At 43.8% G+C, this 22,956-nt stretch overlaps 1 protein-coding gene across 11 annotated transcripts in view; it reads left to right on the top strand.

The window, feature by feature from the left end:
• LOC102798096 (extracellular sulfatase Sulf-2-like) overlaps window positions 1-22,956 on the top strand; it is a 119,754-nt gene that overhangs the window by 84,365 nt on the left and 12,433 nt on the right. For all 11 annotated transcript variants that reach the window (XM_087834397.1, XM_087834399.1, XM_087834398.1 and 8 more), the window contains 8 exons: window positions 5,130-5,280; window positions 7,194-7,293; window positions 7,840-7,915; window positions 9,865-9,993; window positions 15,500-15,556; window positions 16,056-16,185; window positions 19,485-19,725; window positions 22,725-22,917. In XM_087834397.1, the coding sequence (XP_087690523.1) occupies window positions 5,130-5,280; window positions 7,194-7,293; window positions 7,840-7,915; window positions 9,865-9,993; window positions 15,500-15,556; window positions 16,056-16,185; window positions 19,485-19,725; window positions 22,725-22,917 (1,077 nt within the window). The remainder of the gene's footprint in view (window positions 1-5,129; window positions 5,281-7,193; window positions 7,294-7,839; window positions 7,916-9,864; window positions 9,994-15,499; window positions 15,557-16,055; window positions 16,186-19,484; window positions 19,726-22,724; window positions 22,918-22,956) is intronic.

Genomic DNA, 22,956 nt, shown 5'->3' with positions numbered 1-22,956 from the left:
GGAGCCTGGGATCGAACCTCCAACCTTCCGATCAGTAGGTGACCTGCTCTACCTCCTGAGCTACAGCCACCACCACTGCGTGTTCACATTCAGCCTGGTGTTTACTGCCTCCACACATACATAAAAGTTAGAGGAAGCATCCAGACTCTGTGTCTTAAACTCTTAAACTGATAAGAACAGCAGTGAGATGCTTCCTGTTGTTGGTCACATCTCAGGAGGGTGACTGATCGGCTCCTCTTTACAGAAACTCTCTCAATCCTTCAGCTTTCTGAAGGAAAGCTTCAGCTGTCTGGACAAAGCCATGACCTTTATGTGCTTCTTCTTCAGTCACTGCTTTGTTGCCTTGGTGGTATGTTTTCGGTCACTGTCTTGCTGAAAGACTCATCAACTCATCTTCAGTGTTCTGGCTGAGGGAAGGAAGCTCTCGTCCAAGTTCGATCCATGCAGCTCCATCCTGCAGCCAAGTTGTCCTGTATCCTTAACAGAAAACCTCCGTGCTTGACTGTGGTTGTCGTTTGCGCCGTCTTCCTTCAAACCCGGCGCAGCCAGTTGGTGCCAAAGAGCTCGATGCTGGTTTCCTCTAACCACAGCACTTTCTTCCAAACCTTCTCAATCATGCAGTGTGTTACCAGTGGGGTTCATGGTGACTGTCGTCCCAACTGCCTTCAGATTATTAACAACCACCTTTCTCATGGTCATTCTCACCCTATGAGGCAAGACCTTGCATGGAGCTCCAGACCCGGGGTGACTTATATTTTGTCCATTTGCAAATAATCTCACCAACCGTTGTCACCCTCTCTCCAGGCTTCTTGCTGATGGCCGTGTAGTCCAGCGCTCCCCCGCCACGGACGGTTTAATGTCAGACAATATTTTCATGGAGCCTTTAAGGTCTCGTGGATAATTACAACAAAATAAAATTATACGACAAAAACTGTGTTGTTTTGTAAATATAATAATAAACGGGAAGTCACTGTGTAACTTTATTAGCAGCGTCCTCCTGAAATGTGCCAACAACACTGAGAGTAACGTCCTCCTCTCTGCCCCTTAATGCTCTCTGGTCGCTACGGTAACGTGTAAATATTTCTTTCAAAATAAACTCAACTACAACACAGGAAATGACCCAGGGACTCTGAGTTAACGATAAAAACTCTGAAAACCATAAATTTCACAGCCGAGCCTCAACTCTCCCGGCCCGGTACCAAACGACTCCCCAACCCCCGGGCCACAGACCGGGGGTTGGGGAGTCGTTTGGTAGTTTGGACTACTGCTGCTGTAGTCCATTCTAAACTTGTGCACGTCTACAGTCTCGTCCTTTGACATGTTTTTCTATTTTAGAGATTAGTCCTCCTTTAAAATACGGTCATGCCATAAAGCAGGAAGTTGCTGTGAATCCAAAAAGCATGTGGGATGGTTCAGTTAAACCATGATCACAAAGAGAAGTTGTATTTTTAGAAGAGCGATGTTCAGACTGTTCGGCACGTCGCTGGCTCGCTCACTTCACTCTTAGCCTAAACTCTTCTCGGGTGAGTCTGTAAGCAGCTTGTGGATCAGGCGTTGCTGCCTCACAGCCAGTAGACTTTTACAACCTGCTGGAGCTCATACAGTTTTTCATTTCTTCCATTTCCTGTTTTTCTCATTTAATTTCCTGTTGCTGCTGCAGCAGCTTTAGTAAATACAAGTCTTGTTCCTGATCAGTTCACACAACTTACCGAGACCTGACATCAGCACAGACATCGAGGAAAAACTGCCAAGGTCTACAGGCCGAGTCTGAGGGCCTTCGTATTAAGTGATATTTCCTCTTGTAAAGTTAAGTGAAATAAAAATAACAAAAAAGAGATTCAAAGGACCAGAAATGGAGACAAACTGATCACAGAGACGTTAACCAGTGAAGACACAGTAAACACAAGTGGATGTGGAAAGTTCTTGAAAGAAGCATGAAGCAGATGAAACGTGGTTGCAGACTGAACGACCACAAGCTGACACGAAACAGCCACAGAGAAACACACAAAGATGTTGGAGATGAGAAGGCACACAAAACGAAAACAAGGATGCAAAATGATACTGAAGGATTGCACAGAGTCTCAAAACGACCACAAACACTTCAAATGGACTGAAAGGAGACACAAAAATAAAACAAATGGCTGCAAAACCACCACAAAGACACAAAAGAAAAGTTCAACATAGACCAGAAACACATTTCTGTCATCTGTGGACCTTTTTTTCTTTGCATGCTGCTCAAGTGCCCATCGTGTCCTGATTCATCCTCGACCACAGATACAACAACACATCCAATCATCGTGGAGCAAAGTCGCTCACAGAGCTAACCTCGCTGTTACTGTAGAGCCGAGGGCGGCAACCTTTCTGATGATGAGTGCCATCTAAAGTTTCAGTGTGCCATATGATTGCATTAGCTAATATTAATTAATATATGAACAGTTACACACTATATAGAACCAGTTTATAGAATTATATTTGTTTGCAGATGTTTGCAGCTGTCAGCGAATAGTTCTCAGCTATTTTGAAACAAAAAAAGACTTTTTATCCATAACAGCAAATGAACTGTACAACAGAAAATACAATTTATTATTTAAATAATGCTATTTATGGAGAATTTATGGCATGTTTGTTAATACAGAGACACACATGTTAATGTGATCTCTGGTCTCCCAGTGTCCAGCATTCAGAGGCTACCTGAGGACTCGTGTGAGAGAAAATCTGCTCACACAGATATGTAGAGCCAAACACTGTTAATAAGGCCTCTGCAATGTTCTGAAGAGTTAAACTTGTCAGGTAGTGATGTCCAGCAGGTGAACACGCACAGCTGTGGATTCCAGCTGCTTCGTAGTTCTGCAAACTTTGACCCCACAGAGTCGAGCTTTTCAGTTCAATCAGCTGCTTCGATGTTGCATTAACTCAGCCAGTTAATGTGAGACAAACCCAGCTGCTCATTAAAGCTTCTGGTTTCATCAGAAAAGAAAACATTGGTCCAAACACCTGAAAGTCCCGAAAACACTTTGTGAATTCTGTCTCGAGTCTACGGATGTATCCGAGTATTTCCACGGTGCTGATGCTGCGCTGAGCAGACAGCTCCTGAAGCTTTTGAAGTGTTGAAATGTGGAAATTTCAACATCGCTTGAAAAAGCTGTCACATCCCTCTCACCAGTAAGTTATTTTTAGCCAATTACAAGTTGAACCTGGTAGTTGGGGTTGTTAGCTAAGATACCGTCATTAAGAAGCAGCACAACTAATGTGTCTATGTGAGCTGATTTGCAATATGCACCGCTGGCCGCTGGCTCGGCCATTTATTTTTTAATGCACCTGCTCAGATTAATTCACTGCATTTTGACTAAAGACCGGCCCACCAGGTATTAAAGCCATAAAGCCTTTGAATGAAAACAGACGCTGTGGTGACAGTGATGTACAGTCTTGTTGGTATGATTTCTATACATTTTACGTCATACTAAAAACTTTGGTTGTAAGATTCAGATAATTATTTATTAAAAGTGAGACATTTTAAATAAGAATAAGAAAGTATTTCTTTGTGCCCCCCTCTCCCTGTTAATGCCCTACCTGCCCCCCTGGCAACACTTTGCTAGACCCGCCCCTGCACAGTTACCAGCTGTCAGCGTAAAAAAGGATCCTGGTGTTATTTGTCTCTCAGAAACAGTTCATAACTTGAACTCATCCATGTCACCTAAAAGGTAAACCTGTTTCTCCATCACAGCTCTGATGATTCAGTAAAAACATCTCCTGGTTTCATCTTCATGTTTCCCTCTCACCACATATCCAAACCATCATGACCAGCAGCTTTACAGCTGTGGCTCCAGCAAACATCAGCTGATACTAGAAATTAATATTAAATAAATTCTAACAACAGCTGATCAAGCTTAAACGTGCTGCTGTTGTTTAGAGCGACATCCGCTGGTTTCCTCTTTCTGGCGCAAAGCGGGCGATAAATAAACAAGAGAGCCGATCAGCTGATCATTGATCAGTTTCATGATTGAAGTAGAAACAGGAGAGGGAGGGGGAGAGGATGAGAGAAGAAGAGGAAGCTGCAGTAAAGACACAGAATAAATCCAGCTTTGTGTCTTTTGTGTCTTTGTGTCTGAATAAAATAAAGTTCACTATCAGTAACATCATAGCACCCACCCAGCTGTATAGGAACTCCATAATGCTAGCTAGTACACAGTACAAATTATTGTAACTGACTGTAAAAAGTCAGCACAGCTAAAATAAACTCCACCTAAACTTGGTTTATATCTGACCAGATAGACTGCAGGTCATAACTTCTTACCTGAAGTTCAGTTCACCCTTGGACCGGCTTCCACCTCGGGTCTCTCCTCCTCCTGCCTCCCCTTTCCCTCATCCACCTGCTGGCCTTTATGGTAGCTATGCCATGACCACCACTAAACAACTGAGTTATTTTTACACATTGGCCAGCATCTGGCCAATCCACCACCTTTCATTGTTTATACCGTTACAAAAAATAAATAAATAAATAAAAAAAATCATTGGCCCACTGGGCCTATGCCCAGTATGCCCGATCGCCAGTCCAGCTATGGTCGTGCCTTCAGTTAACCCTTCGCATGCCAGCTGTGGCATGCGTGCCCAGGGTTGCCAACCCCTGCTGTAGAAAGTGTGTGTCAGTTGCACAGCTTTGCGCTGTGATTTACGCATATATACAACTGTGCACAGTTTGTCTTTGAGTCGCTATTTTGATGGACGTCAGTCGTTTCTGATTAGTGGACTCCATTTCTCAGAAGCTGGGATTGGAAGTACTTCGGGGGAGGAAAGCCTTAAATCTGTGATCATTATTCTTGGATTTGTCTGGAAAATCCATCCTGTATCTTTCACATAGAAGTTTCTCCACAACATGTTCGAGGCGAGCGAGAGTCAGTCTCATGATTAAACTTATAATACAATCTGTTAACACACTGGAAAAAGCAGAACAGAGCACATTTAAAGCACTCGCAGCACCATGACGTTGCTCTGATATACAGAGCGTTGGTTGTAAACGGTGCTATCACAGACTATCCAAAGCCAGATCGTCTTTTCAGCACAAATAACTCAGGATTTACCCAACGCTCCACCTGTCTCATCTCCTTTCCTGTCACTGTTCTTCTCACCAGTACTCCCAGTTATAACTACGCGCCGAACCCAGATAAGCACTGGATCATGCGTTACACCGGCCCCATGAAGCCCATTCACATGGAGTTCACCAACATGCTGCAGAGGAAACGGCTGCAGACGCTTCTGTCTGTGGACGACAGCGTGGAGAAGGTGGGCACTAACACACACGCACGTCTGGTATTGCTATCCTCGTGGAGACATCTCATTGACCCTGACGCTTACCCTAACCAGAACCTAATTGTAACCCAGACACTAAAACCACATTTTGAGTGTGAAAAATGCCTTCAACCCCGTGGGGACCAAAATCCAGGTCCCCACGGGGGCTGTTGGTCCCCACAAGGATAGCAAATGTCAGATTTTGGCCGGAACACACACACAAACAAACAGCTACACACTTGAGGGCTGGGAAAAGATAGCTTGTGTTATTAGGCAAGGCAAGTTTATTTATATAGCACAATTCAACAACAAGGTGATTCAAAGTGCTTTACAGAGACATTAAAAAACAAAAACAATAAAAAGCATGATTTAAAATTGATTAAAAAGTAGATAAAATCAGTAGTTAAAATGTAAGTTTTGAAATTTAAGCTTAAAAGTGTGGATTTGGTGTTTTATTCAAATGCAGCTGAGAACAGGTGAGTCTTCAAGCTGGATTTAAATAAACTGAGTGTTTCAGCTGATCTGAGGCTTTCTGGGAGTTTGTTCCAGATATAAGGAGCATAAAAGCTGAATGCAGCTTCCCCGTGTCTGGTTCTGACTCTGGGAGCTGATAAAAAACAGGATCCAGATGACCTGAGGGATCTGGAAGGTTCATACTGGGTCAGGAGGTCACTGATGTATTTTGGTCCTAAACCATTCAGAGCTTCATAGACCAGCATCAGAACTTTAAAGTCTATCCTCTGATGGACAGGCAGCCAGTGTAAAGACCTCAGAGCTGGACTGATGTGGTCCACTTGTTTGGTCTTAGTGAGGACTCGAGCAGCAGAGCTCTGAATGAGCTGTAGTTGTCTGACTGATTTTTAGGTAGACCTGTAAAGATGCTGTTACAGTAATCAAGCCTGCTAAAGATGAATGCATGGACTAGTTTTTCCAGGTCCTGTTGAGACATCAGATCTTTTATCCTTGAAATATTCTTGAGGTGATAGTAAGCTGATTTTGTTATTGTCTTAATGTGTTTTTCTAAGTTTAGGTCTGCATCCATCACTACACCCACATTTCTCGCCTGGTTGGTGGTTTTTAGGTGTATAGATTGAAGTTCTCTGGTGACCTGTAATCATTTTTCTTTGGCTCCAAAGACTATTACCTCAGTTTGTTTTTGTTTAGCTGGAGAAAACTGTGGCACAACCAGTCATTAATTTCCTCAATGCATTTACCAAGAGCCTGTACAGGGCCTCGGTCTCCTGGTGACATTGTGATATATATTTGTGTGTCATCTGCATAGCTGTGATAGTTTATGTTGTTGTTCTTTATAATCTGTGCCAGTGGGAGCATGTAGATGTTAAACAGAAGGGGTCCCAAGACAGAACCTTGGGGAACTCCACATGTGATACTTGTCTGCTCAGATGTGAAGTTACCTGTTGATACAAAGTATTTCCTGTTTTCTAAGTATGTTTTGAACCAGTTTAGTACAGTTCCTGAAAGACCTGCCCAGTTCTCCAGTCGTTTGAGTAATTAGCCTAGCGGTTAGCACCTTTCCAGGCTATTGAGGCTGTTCGGTGCCCAGATGCTGTAATCAGGCTTCAGCTGTGTCTAGGCCACAGACACACGGAGCACTGAAGATACGGTAACTATAAAAATGTTGCTTTTTCTGTTAAGAACGCTTTAGTCCTAATGATCTATAAGTGTCCAGAAGCTCTCGCAGGTAAGCTCATACGGAAAAAAGGGAAAAAATCAGCATAAAAATCAATAAAAGAAGCAAAGCATTTAAAGAGCAAAGAGAGGAAGCGTCCACACTCAAAAAAGTGAGTCAAGTTTGGTGGAAGTGTGAACAGATACAAGATGACCAGTGTGCAAAATCACTCCGTTGTTTTAAGCCACAGACTGAAATGGTGTTGTTTGTTTCTCAGCTGTATAACATGCTGGTGGAGACGGGCGAGGTGGAAAACACCTACATCATCTACACGTCAGATCACGGCTACCACATCGGCCAGTTCGGCCTCGTTAAAGGTACGAACAGAGAATAAGGTTGTTGTGTCTGCCTGGTTCTTTTTCTGCTGATGGAAGAAACAATTTGTGATCATTTTTATAACTGATTAAACTTGATTATCATCTGGAAACATCCTGATTTGTGATTTAAAGGATTTTTAGATTTTCTTTTAGTAGGAAAACAGCTGCAGTGCAGGGAGGAACACTGTGAGATGTGTGCCAGACTCATTTTAAGAACCCATCTCCAGCAGATGAAACATTATTATGTACAAAATAAACAGCGAAATTCTAAGAGTCTGGAAATTGGACAATCGCTCTTTGTTAGTACGGGCTGAACAGCAAACAGGATTTCAGATGCACGTAAAGAACATCTGAAGAATCCAAGATAATGTTTGAGTTTAAAGGAACAAATGTTTTGTGTTTGATCATCAGAAAACTGTGCTGAGCATGAAGATAACGTCAGAACGTGACAGCAAAACACACCTGTGTGTGCGAGCTTCAGTGTCACCAGCTCAGCTACAAACGACAGCATTAATAACGTGTGTGTGTGTGTGTGTGTGTCTACAGGTAAATCTATGCCGTACGAGTTTGACATCAGAGTCCCGTTCTACATCAGAGGACCTAACGTGGAGCAGGGCAGCATGTAAGCACGCACACCTCAACAACAACTCACTGCACAAAGGCGCCGCCGATCCTCTGAACTCAGTAATAACTTTAAACGTTACTTTGTGGCCGCCTGCTCATGACCACAGCAATCGCAAGAAGGGTTGTAGTGCACCACCCTCTATTTTCACAGACTCCACCTCCCACATGCCAGCTGGTTAGGAAAGTCACATTTTCCCCATGCAACCTGCATGTCAGGGGCTCACTGAGGCCTGAGGTCACCTTCCCACGCACCTGTGGACCCTTCCTGACCACCTGCATGTGCACATTTACAAGCAAACATCAGCTTCTTTGTCAGACTGATATTCAGGTAGAAATCTGCTGATGAGAGCTGGCTCTCCATCCACACACCAAACAGTCATTTTCAGGTAATGAATCATTACCAGCCACTTAAACTGTGGCGCACACCATCATGTCCCAGCACACGGACTTTATGATTTGTTTTTAAAGAGCATCTCAAATAAATACATGTAAAAATATATTGATGGTCCTGCGGGTCTCTGTTGTTGGCAGTTGATTAAGAAAGGCACTTTGCAGGGTATTTTTAGGCCAAGCAGTTAATTAATTTACTGAATAAATAATAATGCAATCAGTAATTAAAATGCATGTTTTTTGCAGCCCAATTAAATGTACAGAAGCTATCAGCAACGTCTCTGCTTCATTGGAGTCGTTCCTTTTTTAAATTCCTGTTCCTGTTTCGAGCAGCAAACAAGCCCTCAGTGCTCAGCACCACATGGTGGATGCAAGGGAAGAGAAGCTGATGGAGCGTGTACAAAAACCTGCTGGCTTTGGTCTCCACCACGAGCGTACAGGCTGCTTTAAAACATCTCAGAACCAAAAATATAAAGAATCTGTGGAGACGTGAAGCAGCAGAAAGATCGTATCCATGAAAAATATGACAGCACTGTTTTCTTCAGAGTGCTACTGTGTGCGTTTGTGTGTGTCAAATTGAATTACCACAGTCAGAGCGGTTCCACGAGATGATCACGGGTTCAGGGCGAGAGTTTCTTTCCCTTCTTCGGAGCAGACGTTATTGAGATAAAAAACACTTTGTTTGCAATACTTCACAATAAATGTCCCCGTGAACTTTCCCCCCTGCTCTCCAAACCCAACACAAGTCTGTGCTTTAAAAGCTCTCGGGTCTGTTTTGCCTTCAGCAGTTTGCTTTTAAAATATCAGCACAAAGCAAGATGAGATGAGTAATTTGTCCTTTTTTAACATTTTCCATTATGTGTATTTTTTTAATCGTCTGCTGTTCTGCTTCAGCAGCAAACACCGTTTTCATGGTGGAAGATTTCACGTAAAAGGTTTTGAGGTATAACAAAAAACAAATTTTCGCCCCTTATCTCCTGTGACTTTCAGGAAGTGTTGCTACAGTTTGTAAAAGAGGCGTGGCATAGGAGGAGGGCTCGTCAAATAAATGAGCCCTTTGTAGTAATTTAAGAAGATCTGACTTTGTGTGTGTGTGTGTGTGTGTGTGTACATGTTTAGATATCTTTGTGAGGACAGAAAAATTGGCATGCTTGTGGGGACACGAGTTTGAGCATTTTGAGGCTGAAAATGTGGTTTTAGTGTCAGAGTTACATTTAAGCTGAAGGTTAGGCACTGATTTTAGATGGTTAGCTTAAGCAGCTAGCATTATGTCAATGAGATGTCCTCACTAAGATAGCAAAACGAAAGTGTGTGCGTGTGTGGGTGTGTGTGTGTGTGCACAGCTGTAATAAAACCATGCATGATGCATCTGTGCCACATGTCACATTTAATGAATGTTACATGAAAATTGAAGCCCTGTTTTGGTAAAAACGAGACATTTATTAAAGTCTTGTTAACAGTTTCTTTTTCGGATTTCGTTATGACAGCATGAAGCTAAAACAGACACACACATATAATAAAATAAGCGCTCATACTCTGTTTGCATGTTTGTGTCAGTAACCCTCACATGGTCCTAAACATCGATCTGGCTCCGACCATCCTGGACATCGCTGGCGTCGACACGCCTCCAGATATGGACGGAAAGTCGATAATGAGTCTGCTGGACACAGACAAACCTGCCAACAGGTACGCACACACACACACACCTAAATGCCAGATTGTTAAAGCATTTCACTTCCTTGTTTTGTAACCATCTGAAGGAGCTGTTGCGTCACCATCTTCCAGCTAAGATGCTCTTTAACCATCTGAGCGCTCAAAGAGCTTCTAGATAAATAAACAGTAGTTTTTTCATGCCATTAATCATCCTAAACACACAAACCATTAAACACAGATTGAAGTACATTTCTCAGAGTTCACAGTGAGGTAATCAGCTGCTTGTTGAAAACAGAGGTCAGAGAACAGAGACGCATCACCAGTATGTAAATCATCTTCCTGCAGAGAGTCGTTGGAGCAGCAGGGCGTCTCTCAACTGTAACGACCTCATTTAAACTCCTGGTTGCGCCGCTATTCGGCAGCACAAAGAGCCATCTGGTTCGCCTGGAGCGAGAGAAATATTCTATTAATATTTATAATGATCAGAGCGTCAACAAAGGCAAACATAAAGGTCAGGAGGTCGGAACAAACAGGAAAGCGTTTCGGGGGGCTGTCAAACCCGCCGAGCTGAGACGAAAGGATTTTGCACACAGGGTCGCGGTTTAGTGCCGATAACCTAAACTGGGGATTATTTCATCTCCATACACCCTCCTGTGAGGACTCATGACACCAAATGTGGATTCATCCATCAGTAAAAATAGTCCCCAACTACAGGAATGTGTCAGATTTGATTGGTAAACGGACCGTGACCATCTGTGTAGGAAACATCGGAGCTGTTTTTAATTAATGAAACTATATCTGTTTGTCTTCACTGAGAACCGCTTCACTCTGTGTTGCTCACAATAAGTTGTACGTGCTGTCAGGTCAATGGAAACAATCCATTTGGTGCTCAAGTCAATTGTAAATGACTTCATTAGGTAAGTTAGAGGTGACTGGACTTATTCTGTGAGTGGCTTCTTCCTTCTAAAGCTGAGTTTTCCTTTCCTACTGTGGATGGGTCTTGAGGTGCACTTGCTAGAAAGTAGATAAACTACACCAGCGTGAGAGTCTCAATCACCTCTAATGATGAATGATTTAGTCTGGCTTAATTAGTGGACGGATATCAGCTGAGCAGCTAAAATGTAATTAAGTCTCTGCAGACCTAGAGCTAAATGAAGCCCGGAGGGAGGGAGGGAGGGAGGGATGGATGGATGGAGAGAGGGAGGGAGGGATGGATGGATGGACGGAGGGAGGGATGGATGGATGGATGGATGGATGGAGGAGGGAGGGAGGGAGGGAGGGATGGATGGATGGAGAGAGAGAGGGAGGGAGGGATGGATGGATGGACGGAGGGAGGGATGGACGGAGGGAGGGAGGGATGGATGGAGGGAGGGATGGATGGACGGAGGGAGGGATGGATGGATGGATGGAGGGAGGGATGGATGGATGGAGGGAGGGATGGATGGAGGGAGGGAGGGAGGGATGGATGGAGGGAGGGATGGATGGACGGAGGGAGGGAGGGATGGATGGAGGGAGGGATGGATGGATGGAGGGAGGGAGGGATGGATGGAGGGAGGGAGGGATGGATGGAGGGAGGGATGGATGGACGGAGGGAGGGATGGATGGATGGAGGGAGGGATGGACGGAGGGGGGATGGATGGACGGAGGGAGGGATGGATGGATGGAGGGAGAAAGGGATGGACGGAGGGATGGATGGACGGAGGGAGGGAGAGAGGGAGGGAGGGATGGATGGATGGAGGGAGGGAGAGAGGGATGGATGGATGGATGGAGGGAGGGAGGGATGGACGGAGGGAGGGAGGGATGGATGGAGGGAGGGATGGATGGACGGAGGGAGGGATGGATGGATGGAGGGAGGGATGGACGGAGGGGGGATGGATGGACGGAGGGAGGGATGGACGGAGGGAGGGAGAGAGGGAGGGAGGGATGGATGGAGAGAGGGAGAGAGGGATGGACGGACGGAGGGAGGGAGGGAGGGATGGATGGATGGAGAGAGGGAGGGAGGGAGGGATGGATGGACGGATGAACCTGAGTTTCAGTAGACTGCACAGGTTCACGAGGGTTCGAGTAGTAAAGGTTTTTGAGGTCAGGTCAGAGACTTTGGGGGGATGTTGCAGCTGAATGAGGACAATAGTTCAGAAATTAAAGTCTTCTAAAACGTTGTCCGTACAAGCAGAAATGCTGTTTGTCTTTTTTCTGGTTAAACATGTTGTGATGCAGCCGTATCTTTGTGTTTTTGAATTCAAATCAAACCAGATATGTGTCTTTAAACCTGAAACGTTTAAAGACTTTAAAGTTTTTAGCTGTACTCTCAGTTCTGCAGCACACCGAAGCCTCTGAGGATATCTGTCTGAACATTTGAATAGAGTCGAACTTTACAGCAGCTGTTCCCTTTTTCTTGTCTGTGAGGTACAGAGGAAACACCAACAGAAGCTGAAAGACTGATTACAGAGAGTTTATTCAGAATAATGGACTGATTCTGTGCAGATTCTCCCAGAACAGTCTGCTCTTTGCAGTTAGGAGAATTAAACCAGACTCGTCTTGCAGCAGCTAAGAGCAAGCACATGATTATAGATTCTAGGTGTTTTTCAGGAGGAGCACAGGACAAAACAGTGACTGATAGCAGTTTAGAGCCAACAAATAAAGAAAGAGGGTCCTGTTGTGCTACAAACATGGGAACAGATACTGCATTTACAGATAGTTTAGTCTTCCACGCTGCAGCTCCTGTTGACCAAAAATAATCATATTTTTATTTGTGCCAGTTTATTGTTGATGCGACCTGGACTTCCTCTGACTGTGGTAACGTGTTTGCTTGTTAAACATATTTCAAACAATAGCAGTGTAGTGAAAAGGCGTTTGATGTTTTCCATCAATCCATTTCCTTCTGCTTAGCCAGTTCAGACTCGTAGATGCGCAGAAGTGGAACACCAGTCTGTCACGGTCTGCTATAATGGCAATGATCGTATCGACAGCTGCACTGGAGAGCCAACAAGAAGACAGCCCCTGATAATGAGGGTGCATTTGGTGAAATGGGTCTGTTCTGGATCCTTTACTGCTGAAATCTGCAGGCAGGACGAGCAACAGAAAGACATCCAGCACATGTGAGCAGACTTCAGCGGCTGTACAGTCACAGATGCAGCATGAAAAAGGAGGTGTGGGTATGGTTGCAAAGCGGCTTGCAGATGTGTAGTAACTGTGGGCAGGTTAAAGCAGTGTACCGGCTGCAGTAACGTTGGGCAGGAAATCTCCCTTTCACAGTTTTATTCAAACATTACTTTTCACACAGTCTCTGACTCTCTGTGTCCTGCTGTGCTGCACCGGCTCTCAGACTCACCGCTGAGCATCTCCTGTCTCTCATCTGCTACAATCTCCATGCTGTCGGGGGAGGGGTTAATTAGACGTCCCCAGCAGGCGTCCCACCCTCCTCATCAGACACACTGCTCTACCTCTGCTTCCTGCGACTGAGCCCAGAAACCACAACCCGCCTCCACAAGCCGCTTAAATAGCGTGCCCTGTATAAGACAGCCAATTAGATGCTTTAAAGGGTATTAGCAGCGCCATCAGCTGATGGGGGCTGACCCCGAGGTCAGCTGATTTGCCACAGCTGAGTTGGCCTTCATGGTCTGCCTGAGCTAACACCAGGATCAGTGTTATGCTGTTTTTCACGTATAAAACGAAACTAAATGATAAAAATTGTTTAAAATAAGGATGTTGGGCATTTGACAACAATGCCTGGACCGGACTGCTTCTGAACGTGCCCAACTCTGCCCGGAGCAGACACACAACAGGCCGGAGGGATTTTGTCTGTGAACTCGCTGTGGCCTCAGACGTGAGACGACTCGACAGCTCTGCTCCCTCTTGTTGCTTCCATCTCTTTAAACCGTTGTGAACAGCAGAGAGTCGGTGGATAAAGGTGCCGTCCTTCAGGTCGCCAGCAGCTTCTTAATAGTTACACTTAGATTTAATTCTCTGACTTTTTACAGACTTTCTACATGTTTTCACGTAAGAAACAAAAATCTTATGAGCTCCGTTTGGCCAAGGTGTGTTTAGCATCTCCCAGCTAGTGATGCGCGAATCATGAACGAATCGTTCAATACTCGAGAATCACTTTACTGACTCATGAATCATGATTCACAAGCCCAACTGACTCACTGACTCGTCCCTGTTGCTGTTAGCAGCAATATATCTAGATTATAATTAAAATTGTGGAGAAAAACACAACAGCCAGTATCGTAACAAAAAATTTCTGCTCTGAACTGGAAGAAAAAACCCTGAGTAGAAGCTCACATCAAGAAAATAGCTCCTCGGTTCACAGTAGCATCGCTCTGCTAACATGCTAACAGCGCATTTGAGCTACTCACCCCCTCCCTCCTGGCTCACAGCTTCTTCTTCTTCTTCTTGGTTGGCAACCAATGTTAAGGCGCATTACCGCCCCCTGGCTCACAGCTCAGTGGACATTTAGATGAGAAAATATATATTTAACACATTTAAGGAAAATACTAATAAAATAAAAATGAAATAAAATAAAATAAAATAAAATAAATGTTTATTAAGCAATTTTGATAGGAAATTGCTTAATTTTAGAAATGTTTTTGCTCTTTTTTGCTCTATAAAATAGTTGTTTTCTTTTAGAATCATTCATCTTAGCAGTCGGATTTACATGAAAAGAGAAACAAATTAAGTTTGAGTGAAAATGTACATTTTTTGCACTCTCTGGTCGACTGACAGTGAATCAAATGACTCAAAAATCCGATTCACTTTGGTGAGTGACTCATTAAAACTCGATTCAGTAAAAAGAATCAAATTTACCATCACTACTCCCAGCTTGTGGCTAAAGTTCAACCCAACCCTAAACCTAAGCGCTGCGCTGGCAACTGGTTTGGATGTTAAAGGTAAAACTAAAAAAATCCAAATATTTTGTTGTTTGCTGTCATATTGGAAACTTAAATGAGTCCTTCTTCAGTGTGTTTCAAACTTTGGAGACAAGCTTTTACATCGAGCAGCAACATTTTCCGCCGCCTTTGTGTGTAAATCCTCGTCGCAGCCTCATTATTATGTTTGTGTCTTTCTGTGCTGTTTATTCTGTGAATCAGTCGAGACGAAGACGACTGGAAAAAGTCCTGCAGTCGTTTCCACTGCGGTTGTTCTTTTAAGTGTAGGAGGAAAATCAAAATGTTGTTCCTGAAAGTTAACGTTACAAACATCCCAGAATAGAAACCAGATGGAGTCGCGCGCTTAATGAGGGGATAAATGTGTGTAATGTTCGATGATTTGAACCGAAATGAACTCGCTGCTCCTGACGTGGCCGTGAGAGGAGCTCCAGCCCGAAGTTTAGGGGTGTAAAATGAAGCAGCGATGCGCGTTTAGCAGCTCGTTCAGACGCCGCTTCAGTAAAGGCAGTCGTGCTTAATGGAGTCGACGTGAAAAAAGAAGAAGGTGAGGTGAGGTGAAGACAGGCGGAGGTGTGACAGTGTTGGTTGTGGGTTAAAAATAGCAGAAGTGCAGGAATTCTGATTCTCGCTGTTTTCATCCTCTTCTTCAGGTTTCAAGTGAACAAGAAGCCGAAGGTGTGGAGAGACTCGTTCCTGGTGGAGAGAGGGTAAAGACGACACATCACTGCTGCTGCTGCTGCTTGGGCAAATATAACACATAACAATCTACGTTCAGTGCAGAGTGTAACACAGCAGCTAGAACTACTGTCCCTGAGTCATGGACGTGCAGCCGGTGTCGTCCAGATCTGCCCGATGATGTTTGGTTAATTAGTAAAAAGTGTTTACATAATAACTCTGAGACAGATATTAATCACAGCTTAAACACATCATTCAATGATCTTCTAACGGAGGGCTAAAGGTTAACTCTCAGCTTTTAAAAGTTTGTAAAGAACTCTCGAGTGAGTCGCTCGCTGGCTTCGTCTCCGTGGCATCGACCCCACGCTCGAGGCCACCGAAGCATTTACACAGAAAAAAGCAGATTTCTTGATTCAGGCAGAAGAAATGCATAAATAAAAAAAAATGCCAAAATAAACTTTTATTAACTTTGACTCATGAATTCATTAAACATGCAGATTTCCTCCCTGCTTGTGTTTGACGTTTTTACAGGAAGCTGCTCCACCAGGTCGTCGAAGGTAAGGAGGTTTCGCAGGAGGAGAACTTCCTGCCCAAACGCCAACGAGTGAAAGACCTCTGTCAGAGAGCCGAGTACCAGACGCCCTGCCAGCAGACGGGACAGGTACAGTAAGACTTTACTCCTGATTCATTTACTCCTCGACTCCTGATCCTACTCCTCCCAAAGGCATCACGTTCCTTCTCCATCCTTGCACAACAATAGTCAGATTTTTTTATAATCTCCTGAATCCAATGACTTCACTCCTGATGTTATTATTCTACTTTTGATCGAGCTGCTTATTCCTCAATGTATAATCTTGTTCCTCTCTTTTACTCTGGAATACCTTATTTTTCCTGATTCTACTCAGTCATGAGTTTCTCTGAGTTTGCATCCAATGACTCCTGATCTCATTACGTGATTGCATTACCTTACCTCCAGTCTTAACTTTACTCCAGAATACGTTCCTAATTTTCACTTCTCTCCAGAAACCTTATTTCACTCCGTTCACCAAATTAATCAAATTCACTCATAAAATGATCAGTTTTCCTATAAATTTGGCTCCATTGAACTCACTTGACTCCTCATATCATTTCTGTACTTTTGATCCCATTAATTCTGATTGCAGTACTTTATTCCAACCCTTTGCTCCACACACACTTTAGATCAGAGCCAGGTTTGGAGCGTTCCCTCTCCTTGTTTTTTCTCTAAACTTCCTAAACTTCCCATTATCACTCTTTTAAATGACTCTTATCCTTTTCCTGACTCCAGAATCCTATTCTGTGCTCCGTTCCGCTCCCAATCCCATTAAATCATTCTTTCAAACCTTATTATTTTCCCAATATCCTCATATCCCATTTCTAACTTCTGAATCTGAGACTTTATTCCTGATTCTACTCGTTTTTATTATTATTTCATTCACATCACATTATCACATCACTCCATTCCTCAGTCATAATCCAGTGAATGTTCTCTTTGCTGGATTGCTTTATTCAACATCTCGTTGCTTTGTTCTGCACACTCCTATTTTACTCCAGAATAATGTTCTGCTGGGTCTCTCCTGATCCTGTTGTTGTTTACAGCACACCTCACCACTTTACTTTAGTCTTCATCTCATTATTTGAGTCGTGACTTCATCATTTCGTTGCTCACTCGGGACGCTACGTTTCTCGATCCAGTCATTTCTTCCTGATCCCGTCATTTTGTTCACAACTGAACTGATTTACTCTTCATCCCTGTTTAATCCTCGTCTAATCACTTCATCCAGATGCTATTTACTCTCAACTCCATAACTTCCAGAAATCCGAACCCCATATGTTTAATTTCTCTGTACTCCTAACTGCTCCTCCACTGCCAGTCTCATCGTTTTACTTCTACGATCCTGTCGTCACTCCTGATCCTGTGGCTTCAATCACAGTCTCATTGCTCATTATTCCTGCTTCGCTTTGACAGAACATGCAGACTATAAAGTTTGCACTCTTGCAGTTTTTCTTTGGTCTGTGCAGTCCTCAGTAACAAGCTGTTTTTGGAATAAAGACGGGAAAGCTGGGATGGCTACCGCTCCAATAAACAGAGACTTGAAAGAAGCCGGGTAGACTTGTGTCGCAGAGATGAAAAACCAGATGTCATCTCTGTAAACCCGACACACACAATAACTGCAGTAACGACTGGAACGACCAGAACACAATGGACTCGCCGAATGCCGCAGCATCAAAGAGACGTGGAGAGAATCGAGATGCGACAGCACAACAGAAACTTTTCTGCCAGACATTCAGAGCTGTGTCACTGTGTGTTTGTGTTCACGCTTGTTGGAGGTTAATTACACTTGTCGAAAAATCCCTTTAGCAAGTTGATTAGTCTCTTAGCAACAGAGTCTGCCGGCTGCTGGGTTGCTGTGATAAACAGCCCCAAGAAAACTGCATACATGTGTGTGTACTTAATAATTCAGGCATTTGTCGCTCTTTAATAAGCGTGAGTGACTCAGGGCAACAGTCGCAATTCATCCGGGTCACGCTAATCTTCTAATGAACAACTACAGTCACGATGCAGCCGATGCTGAAAGCAAAAGAAGACTGAATGTATCGTACATGTTTACGAGGCTCGCCTTTCCTACCTCCTTCACTCAAAGCTCGGCAGGTTTGTTACGTGCTGATCAAAGCAAATCCACGTGAACGTTTCGAACCCTCACGAGTCACGAAGCTCTCTTCTCTCATCGTGCAAACACCTGTCCAAGGTTCTCGTTTTCAGAGGCTCTCTGCCTCGTCTTTACCTCCTTTAGTAAAGTGACTCTTTTCATAGCTTCTATCAGGATCCTGCAGGAGCGATCGGAGAAAATGGAAGCTTTGTTCTTTTGTTCTTTTTGGTTCCACAACAGCTTTCGAGGATTTTGTAGCCGGTGGCAGAGAGCAGTCAAGAAGCCAGTGTGATTTGTCCTAGAAACATTGTGTAATCAGCGTTTACCTGATGTGTAAAAGGAACCCACTCATGTTTCAAACCTACGAACGCCACTCAGTGCAGGTCTGGCGTGTTGAAGCTCGGGTGTCCCTGGTTGCTGCCCCTGGAGTATCGCCGTAATCAGCGGTTTAAATCACGTGCATGTCACCTTATTTAATATAAGATTAGGATAATCAGCCAATCATCACTGATTGTTGCTGGGAGTTAACGGCCCAACCACAGAAGCATTTCAGGGTCTTTTTCAGTCACATGGACAGGATGGCGTACGAGGCCTTGTGCAGTAATGAGTATAAGGTGCGTTATGCCAGACTCAACAAAGAACTCTGCTGTCGGGCAAAGCGTCTGATTTATCTGCTGGTTTGATATTCAGGCTGTGAGTCAAAGAGCTGAAATGAGCCTCTGCTTGGAGACTTCGTTCTCCCTACAGACTGAGGAGCTCTGAGCTGCTGCACGTAAGCGTCTGGAGATTTTGCTGTTTCACATCGGCTGTTCGTGGCCCGATGTGTGTGAGGATCTTTAGCCCCAATCCAAAATTTCATCGACCTGAACAAATCAAAGCCTGACATCCAAGACCAGCAGCAGTCAGTTGCCTCCCTCGCTCAGTGTGATTACGGCGCTACACCGAACCCAGTGGACCAAACAAGACCTTTTGTTAAGCGTGCGCGTTGTTGTAAATTAATTCTGAGGTAAACAAATATTTTTCTGTTTAATTTTGTGATTCGTGAACTTTATTGTTGCATCTTTTGTAAGTTGTTGTAAATGTGACATCACATCCTGCCTGAAGATAATCCTTATATGATCATCAGGATGCCATTTCCCTTTTAACTTCCAGCTTTCAATATTCGCGTTAAAGTATTTATTTATATTTTATTTATGGAGCTTTTGTATGCTAACATTTGATGTTGGGGAAACTAAACCGGCTCCTCTGAACTGTTAAAAAAATTTCCTTGCGCTCGATTTTGTGTGTGCAGAAGTGGCAGTGTGTGGAGGACGCCACGGGGAAGCTACGGCTCTTCAAATGTAAGAATGAAGGAGGGGCCACGAGCTTCCAGAGGGGTGTGATTGGCCGTCAGCGTCCAATCAGCATCAAGTCTCAACTGTACCTTCCAAATTCTGGTGCCTGCGACTGCGATTTCCGTGACCTGCGACCTCTGAACCTTCGACCCTCCATGATGAAGCCGTTCAACAAGAAGCCTTTCTTCTCCAAAAAGAGTGAGTGTTAACACTTCAGTCCACCAGGGGGCAGCAGTGATTATTAGCGCCACGTGTGAGCAGTTTAGCGGCTTTTCTGGAATTCTCTGATTCCTTTATTAAGTTTCATCCATAATCATGTTCACGTTTTGGCTGCTGCCATATTGTTTTTTGGATCAGATCACGACGCTAGAATGAGGTTTTTAGCTAAAATAATCAAAAATCACAAAACTGAAGCATAAACTTCTTTGAATAGTTTGAATTTTAAACCCGAGTTGTATCCAAGTGGATAGTTTATAAAAAAAACAACCTGTCCTCAGTTTGGACCACAAACTGTCCATGGTGGTCCAAACCTTTTTGTTCCCGTCTGTAAACAAGTTTTTTTAATGCTGTAAATTTGCTCATTTTAAATGGGAGTCTGTAGTAGGGCTGCCACGATTAGTCGACTAGTCACGATTACGTCGACTATCAAAATCGTCGACGACTAATTTAATAGTCGACGCTTTGTTTGAAGCTTTGTAAGATCACAAAAGACGCAGGAATAAGTAGTAGGATTTAAGAGTGTAATAACGGACTAAAACAGAAGGTGGCAGCACTGCATGTACAAGGATGCCGGCTGCCGTTAAACCCCGAAGAAGAAGAAGCTGTGTCCCAGAATTCATAGCGCGGCCCAGCTCAGTTTCCAACAATGGCGGCAGCTAGTTAGTTTTAATATTACTCTTATTATTCTTTCTGGGTCACAAAATAAACGTTTAACATATTTTCAGGCGAGAATGTAGCTGTGTAAACCTCAAATATCTGCTCAGTTTATCAAGACACCACATATTTTCAAAAGCGCTCCGACGTTTTCGGAGACGTCTGTTACCCACTAGCTCGATAGCTAGCCGGGGGCTAGGCTAACTAGAGCCGTGAGAACACCGGACTCCCGGCAAATCGTTTTCAAACCCACCGCCATCTTTCGCTACTCAGGTTAAACATGATATATAAGTCACTTAGATAACTTAAAATGTTATTGTTTGGCTTTTTTTAGCATTTTATTTGTTCCTGAGTAAATCGGTTTGGCTGAGATTAAAGTTATAGTTTTTACACAGCAGAATAAATGTCAAGCAGACAGCTGATTATCAGAAGTGTGAGATGCTTGAGAATATACTCCGGTGTCCTGTTATATTTTAGATAGCAAGGAGTTTATTAAACTTCACTGAAACAATCTGCAAATTTCATTAAAATTTAATAAACTATCATCTTGTCTTTATTTTTAGTTAGCACATACCTTAAACACTTCAAGCTGTAAGCTAATGATAGTTATATAAGAGCAGATGCTGCTGCTGCAATAAGCTCTAGGTTTTACATCCAATGGATGATGATCTGATTAGTCGACTAATCGCAAAAATAATCGGTGACTAGTCGACTATCGAAATAATCGTTTGTGGCAGCCCTAGTCTGTAGGCATTGACTTGGTTTCTGAATGACAGTTTTTGGCTTCCGATGTGTGCCGCCAGAGCAATTCTGACCTGTCGGCGTGCGGATGTCCTGCTTGGCCTCGACTGAGCTGTGATTTGGAGATTTTGTGCTTCTCAAGCTGTTGCAATCAGTTTTTTTGCAATGGGGTGGGGTTTGTGTCATCATGCTGCTTGTGGCGTCTGCAGGATGCGAAGGGATGATCGGATACGTTTGGATGATGCGTTTAAAAGAGTGCCAGGACAAGATGATTGTTGTTACTAACTTTACAGTGGTTTCATTGTTGTGGATGACTGGTGTACGCAGATGTTTTAATCCCAATGATTAATAATTCAAACGAGCACCTGCACACCGACACGTCTGACAAACTCCTGCAGATATGACACATTAGTGCCGGTCATACTCATAAACAGACGAACCTCTCACCAAAGAAATGTCAGAGCTTTTGGAAAATAGTACAAAAATGTTTTTGCATGACACTTATTTGCAGTTTTTAATTTTCCAGCTGCTGATTGCTTCTGATTTTAAACTTTTGTTTTTTTCAGCATAGCTGTCGCTGCTTTGTGGTAATAAGTTTGTCATGAAACAGGAGCCGCGGTTCATATGAGATGATATGAGCATTGCTGTGTGTGCTCAGAGAGAAAGACGGTGAATAAACTCGTCAGACGTGTCAGCTTTCACTCCTCTGATTGACAAACTCATCTCGCCAGGATGACACGTTTGATGACACGTTTGATGACACGTTTGAGGCGGCTCATTGCGGTCGTAGAGGAGTGCACACTCTTGTCATGGTTCGGATCATTATCTCCGAGTTCAGCAGTGTGTTTGGCTGATCCTGTGTCTGATGGATTGCTACTTTGAACTCTGTGGTTGGAGGCCCACATGTTTAAATAATCCATTTGTCAGACTTGTTCAGATGTCACATTAGAGCATAAATTTAACTGGGAAAGTCCTGCAGCTGTTGTTCACAGTACCACTCGGAGCAGTGACTGTTGTGCACGAGGCTGGGTTTGTTTTAGCACACAGCATGCACACATGGTAAAATGTCCCTTCTTAATTCCTTAAATTGAAGCAGGAACAGGATCGACTCTTAAGTCCGTGTAACGAATAAAGAAGTTCATTTATTTTTAGGTCAGTTTCCAACAGCTTGCCACCGGAGCTTCCAACCTTTCCTTTAATGACTTTTCTATTTCCCTTTCTTTCTTGTGAAGAGGCTGTGAGCGAAGATGTTTTTAGATTTCCAGGAGAGATAACCTGGTTTCTCCTGTTTCAGAGCTGTTGTTCTCAGGCCGCAGCTTTGTGGTGTGATGCTGACCTCTAATGTCTGAGGACAGCACTGCATCACCCTTATGGTGGTAGAGATGCAGATATTTGAGGTTCTCTGTCAATGATGAGCTTTAGTTTAGCCATTACTGTAACACAGAGGCATGTAAACGTGTACTTAGAGACTGCAGGAAGTGGATTTTATTGTGAAGGGCAAGAGCAGTGTGATGATAAACTGCTTCTTCTTCTCAGTGGGGATATTCGCTGAGGTGATGAGCTTGATTGTGTTTGTCTGTCAGAGTTCAAAGCCCTGAAGAATTACTCCAGGAACCGTTACAGCCGCTCTCTCTCCATGACGAACAATTACCCCGGAAACCAGAGCCTGGCAGGCTGGGATCAGCCAATGAGAGACGAGTCTGAGGACGAGTTTAGCGGGATGGGAGGAGATCCCAACGCCGTGGTCACACCCAACTCTGTCAAAGTCACTCACCGGTCAGTGATGCTTGTTTTTTTTCGTTCTGGTTTAAAATC

This window comes from Neolamprologus brichardi, chromosome 20, assembly GCF_056152115.1.
Source record: "Neolamprologus brichardi isolate AB-2024 chromosome 20, ASM5615211v1, whole genome shotgun sequence".
NCBI classification, from domain to species: Eukaryota; Metazoa; Chordata; class Actinopteri; order Cichliformes; family Cichlidae; genus Neolamprologus; species Neolamprologus brichardi.
This window is presented reverse-complemented; position numbering and strand designations above follow the sequence as displayed.